The sequence below is a fragment of the Salvelinus namaycush genome, chromosome 30 (genome assembly GCF_016432855.1).
Source record: "Salvelinus namaycush isolate Seneca chromosome 30, SaNama_1.0, whole genome shotgun sequence".
Lineage (NCBI taxonomy): Eukaryota > Metazoa > Chordata > Actinopteri > Salmoniformes > Salmonidae > Salvelinus > Salvelinus namaycush.
In genome coordinates, this window is record NC_052336.1 from 30,912,533 (window position 1) to 30,918,532 (window position 6,000).

Below are 6,000 nucleotides of genomic sequence, written 5' to 3' on the forward strand. Positions count from 1 at the left end.
CGAGTCTGTCTCGCAAACTGCGCTCGTCTCACGGGTGCTGGGTGCAGAGGCTCGGAGCGTTCCACATCATGGAAATAGGGGTTCTGTCGATGCGCACGTACATTCCCTTGAATTTACTCTAAATACCATTGCCATCTACTCAATAAGCGATATTATTCACAAAGCTGGAATAAATCCGCATTAGCCATCCTCCTGAATTGAAATTAATCTATAGACGATATTTTTGCACGGCGAAAATGAATCTTAATCCTCCCCTTCAGTGACTATAGACACGTCCAATTCTGGAGGTGATATGTTTTTGAAGATAGTCAACTTGGACCTGTAATAAGAGTTGGGATTCTAACAAGTAAACTACATGTAATCACATAACACATAGGTTATGAATCATCATCTCTTACATAGCCTTAGCTCTTTTTTTGCAGGTAATCAGATGCAGCATTTTGCACAACATTTGCCTTTGATGATAAACCTAAAATGAATTGAATCAACCTGATTTATTTAACCAGCACATAGTCAGGTCCTCATGAATGTGTCTTTTATTCGGGACTTCACGCTGTTAGACTACATTCAATCCATAAATCCCCGACATGTGTCCATCTCCTTTCTCTCCTCCCTTCCCTCTAACTCGATCAATCTCTCGCACCCCTAGGATACTGAGGGCTTTTTATAAGCACGGGTACTCCAACCTACCTTCCTCCTGGGAGCTGTCTTTGTTGGATACCATTAATCACGCTCCTTGCTTCTCCATTACATTATGGCATTTATCCACGGCGTGGACAGGACCTTTGTGTGCACAGTAATGCACTCCGAGCGCTAGGGAGAGTAACGTTCTCGATATGATGTGTGTGACGAGTCTACGTCTACTAATTAGTCACTATAAAGAAAAAATATACCATCAAACTATCCTGGCAGATTCATCTCTTAAAATCCAATTGTATTGTATTGTGCAGTGCACATATTTTCAAATACCCAGGTAATATTAATTTGGTGTTTTTGTTACACAGTTAGTGAAAATGAAAGATAACTACTCAGCAAACTAAAATTGGCTCCGTGAAGATTCCTAGAACATTCCTTAGGTTGTGGCAAATGTTCTCATAACACAACAAAATATCCAGTTGTGTGGGTGATTATACAATGTTTGTACAAAACATTCTTCACCTTATGTTGCAAGAATGTTCTCAGAACACATTTCGGCTGTTCTCTACCTGTAAACTGAATGAGAACATTTGGGGAATGTTCTGTGGTGGTTGTTAAAGACGTTGTGCACAACATTTTAGTGAATGTAAGGAGAACATTCCAAGGATATTTATTTTAAAACATTTCCCCAAAAAATATTGCTGTCCAAAACATTTTTTAAATCTTTTTGGGATGTTATTATCCTAATGTTAGGGTTTTATATAAGTATACTGAAAAAACATTTAACTCAACATGTAAGAGTTTCATGAGTCAAATAAATGATCCCAGAAATGTTCCATACAAAAAGCTGATTCCCCTCAAATGTCATGCACAAATTTGTTTACATCCCTGTTAGTGTGCATATCTCCTTTTCCAATATAATTAATCCACCTGACAGGTGTGACATATCAAGAAGCAGATTAAACAGCATTACACAGGTGCACCTTGTGCTGGGGGCAATAAAAGGCCACTCTAAAATGTGCAATTTTGTCACACAACACAATGCCACAGATGTCTCTTTTTTTAGGGAGTGTGCAAATGGCATGCTGACTGCAGGAATGTCCACCAGAGCTGTTGCTAGAGAATTACATGTTTATCTCTCTACCATAATCCACCTTAAACGTAATTTTAGAGAAATTGGCAGTACGTCCAACCGACCTCAAAACCAATGAGGAGTTTTTCTGTCTGTAATAAAGCCCTTTTGTGGGGAAAAACTCATTCTGATTGGCTGGGCCTGGCTCCCCAGTATCTGCGCCCCTGCCATCCAAGGACCACCCATGACTGCTCAGTCATGTAAAATCCATATATTAGAGCAGAATTCATTTATTTCAATTGACTGATTTCCTTCTATGAACTGTAACTTAGTAAAATCTTTGAAATTATTGCATTTATATTTGTGTTCAGTATTTAAATGGGAGTCTTAGTTTATGTTCCAGGGTCCCTGCCCATCTGTGTGAACGTGCCTTAGGCATGCTGCAAGGAGGCATGAGGATTGCAGATGAGGCCAGGCAATAAATTGCAATGTCCGTACTGTGAGATGCCTAAGACAGCGCTACAGGGAGACAGGGCGAACAGCTGATCGGCTTCGCAGTGGCAGACCATGTGTAAAAGCAGCTGCACAGGATCGGTACATCCGAACATCACAGCTGTGGGACAGGTACAGGATGGCAACAACAACTGCTCGAGTTACACCAGGAACGCACAATCCCTCCATCAGTGCACAGACTGTCCGCAATAGACTGAGAGAGGCTGGACTGAGGGCTTGTAGGCCTGTTGTAAGGCAGATCCTCACCAGACGTCACCGGCAACAACGTCACCTATTTGCACAAACCCACCGTTGCTGGACCAGACAGGACTGGCAAAAAGTGCTCTTCACTGTTGAGTCGTGATTGTCTCACCAGGGGTGATGGTCGGATTCGCATTTATCGTCAAAGGAATGAGCGTTACACTGAGGCCTGTACTCTGGAGTGGGATCGATTTGGAGGTGGAGGGTCCGTCAAGGTCTGGAGCGGTGTGTCACAGCATCATCGGACTGAGCTTATTGTCATTTCAGGCAATCTCAACGCTGTGGGTTACAGGGAATACATCCTCCTCCCTCATGTGGTACCCTTCCTGCAGGCTCATCCTGACATGACCCTCCAGCATGACAATGCCACCAGCCATACTGCTTGTTCTGTGCGTGATTTCCTGCAAGACAGGAATGTCAGTGTTCTGCCATGGCCAGCAAAGAAACCGGATCCCATTGAGCACGTCTGGGACCTGTTGGATCGAAGGGTGAGGGCTAGGGACATTCCCCCCAGAAATGTCCGGGAACTTGCAGGTGCCTTGGTGGAAGAGTTGGGTAACATCTCACAGCAAGAACTGACAAATCTGGTGCAGTCCATGAGGAGGAGATGCACTGCAGTGCTTAATGCAGCTGGTGGCCACACCAGATACTGACTGTTACTTTTGAATTTGAGCCCCCCCTTTGTTCAGGAACACATTATTCCATTTCTGTTAGTCACGTGTCTGTGGAACTTGTTCAGTTTATGTTTCAGTTGTTGAATCTTGATATGTTCATACAAATATTTACACGTGTTAAGTTTGCTGAAAATAAACACAGTTGACATTGAGAGGACGTTTCTTTTTTTGCTGAGTTCATAAACATCCGCATTCGTCTTTATTTACATAAATTGTTTCACGAAAGCATAAAGATGTTGATGAAGAAATACTGTACTGCTCTTTTGAGTTAGAAATGTAAAACTTTAGAGTACTTCAGCATCGGATACATTGCAAGTTCAGGGATTTTTACAACAGTAGCCGGGCTATAAAAAGTATATTGTTCTGCTAATAGGAAACATTTGCATGATGGGCTACACTTGCTACAGTTGCGAAGACACATCATCTTGTTTACATATTGTTTACAATCTTTGTTGTAACCACAATGTCACACGTAATTTGTACCTACGTTACCAATTACTTTTAGAGTTTGCGATTTACAAATGTGCGTTTTTCATTATCAGTTACATTTAGTTTGAACGTGCAGACTTATTTTTTAATATTTTTTTTTCTCTTTATTTATTTCTAATATATATTTAAAAAAATTAATTTTTAATTTTTTTTATTATTTTTTTTATCCCCTTTTCTCCCCAATTTTCGTGGTATCCAATCGCTAGTAATTACTATCTTGTCTCATCGCTACAACTCCCGTACGGGCTCGGGAGAGACGAAGGTCGAAAGCCATGCGTCCTCCGAAGCACAACCCAACCAAGCCGCACTGCTTCTTAACACAGTGCGCCTCCAACCCGGAAGCCAGCCGCACCAATGTGTCGGAGGAAACACCGTGCACCTGGCCCCCTTGGTTAGCGCACTGCGCCCGGCCCGCCACAGGAGTCGCTGGAGCGCGATGAGACAAGGATATCCCTACCGGCCAAACCCTCCCTAACCCGGACGACGCTAGGCCAATTGTGCGTCGCCCCACGGACCCCCCGGTCGCGGCCGGCTGCGACAGAGCCTGGGCGCGAACCCAGAGACTCTGGTGGCGCAGCTAGCACTGCGATGCAGTGTCCTAGACCACTGCGCCACCCGGGAGGCCCACGTGCAGACTTTTTTTCTTTAAATTATTGTTTTATGTAGGATGCTACATTTATCACCAGTTGCAATTGTAAGTAGGCCTAATGAAATAAATCCTACTTCTACTAGGCTGGTAAGCCTCATAGCCAGTTAAGTTATTTTATATAGGTCTAGGCTCCGAAGAAATAGACTCCAATTAAGCCCTCTTGTTGTTTGTAAAGTCAAATTAAAATGAAGATTACTGTTGAAATGAATTGTTCGACTGGTGGAGTTTTTCTCCATTTATTGGTGTGCAACACTTTCATAACAAGTTAGCTATACTTTCAGCACCAGCCACTGTTCACCTCCTATTGATTGCGCTGCTGTTGCTGCCAGTTGTTTTTTTAACTTTAACCTTTATTTAACTAGGCAAGTCAGGTAAGATCAATTGGGGTTTGGGCCACAACCGGCCCCAGCCCCAATTAAAACATTTGGTATCAGTCGATAGCGTGCTGGACTTCGGGCTAGAACGTTGAGGGTTCGAAACCTGCTCCTTCCTTGTTTCATTACATTACTATGCCGGGTCTCAGAGCAAATAGCCTGGATTGTTACTCCCATCTCGTTCCTCAACCTCTTCCACGCGTCATTCTCCGCCTGAGTGGCTGGATTGTGGGCGTGCTGGCAGGATGTAGTGTTTTTTATTCTGTATATATGAATTACAAATCAGCCTTTACTTAAATCAATGTTTCTAGTCTATCGCATAGTTACAATGTGTTATCATTGATGTCCCAGGGGCAGGAGTGGTAAACACTGTTGAAGTGTATAATTGTAATACATACATGCAGACACAGCATCATTCAAAGAATGGAGTTTGATACACCTGATATTGGATATGACTGAAAAAAAACGTGCTAAATATAGATTTTCCTAAATTAACTTTATGACAAAAAATATGTACAATCGTTTGTCTCTACATTAACTAACATATTCCTCTCAATTGTACATTTTTGGCTTGACTCGTTATGACGTTAAAATTACTTACATTTGCTTACACCATAATGTTTTGTCAGCCATCTTTGCTGAAGAAAGTCACTAGGGATGGGTGGCTCGCATCAAATTCGTCATTGGTACCACACGATATGATTGGCCATATAAAAAATGTGGCACCCAAATGCATAATGAGTGCTCTAACTGCCCCTTGTGGTGGTCTGGAGCAATGAAGCCATGACACTGGGTACTTCTAAGTCCCGCACTGTAAGCTCACAACTTTTAAAGATGGAACCACTGTAGGCAGCAGCCTCTCTGTGTTAGTGATTGCTATTAAGCAGTCTGATGGCCATGAGATAGAAGCTGTATTTCAATCTCTGTTCCAGCTTGATGCACCTGTACTGACCTCGCCTTCTGGATGATAGCGTTGTGAACAGGCAGTGGCTCGGGTGGTTATTGTCCTTGATGATCTTTTTGGCCTTCCTGTGACATCGGGTGCTGTAGGTGTCAGGGAGGGCAGGTAGTTTGCCCCCGGTGCTGCGTTGTGCAGACCGCACCACCCTCTGGAGAGCCTTGCGGTTGAGGGCGGTGCAGTTGCCGTACCAGGCGGTGATACAGCCCGACATGATGCTCTCAATTGTGCATCTGTAAAAGTTTGGCAGGGTTTTGGGTGACAAGCCACATTTCTTCAGCCTCCTGAGGTTGAAGAGGCGCTTCTGCGCCTTCTTCACCACGCTGTCTGTGTGGTTGGACCAATTCAGTTTGTCTGTGATGTGTACGCCCAGGTACTTAACAGTTTACACTTTC

The 6,000-nt window shown here is 43.4% G+C and overlaps 1 protein-coding gene across 1 annotated transcript in view; it reads right to left on the reverse strand.

Moving 5' to 3' along the window:
* LOC120025009 (protein kinase C-binding protein NELL1-like) overlaps positions 1–5,432 on the reverse strand; it is a 456,735-nt gene extending 451,303 nt beyond the window's left edge. The window contains exon 1 of the mRNA XM_038969436.1: positions 5,399–5,432. Coding sequence (XP_038825364.1) covers positions 5,399–5,432 — 34 coding nt within the window. The remainder of the gene's footprint in view (positions 1–5,398) is intronic.
* Positions 5,433–6,000: the final 568 nt, after the last annotated feature.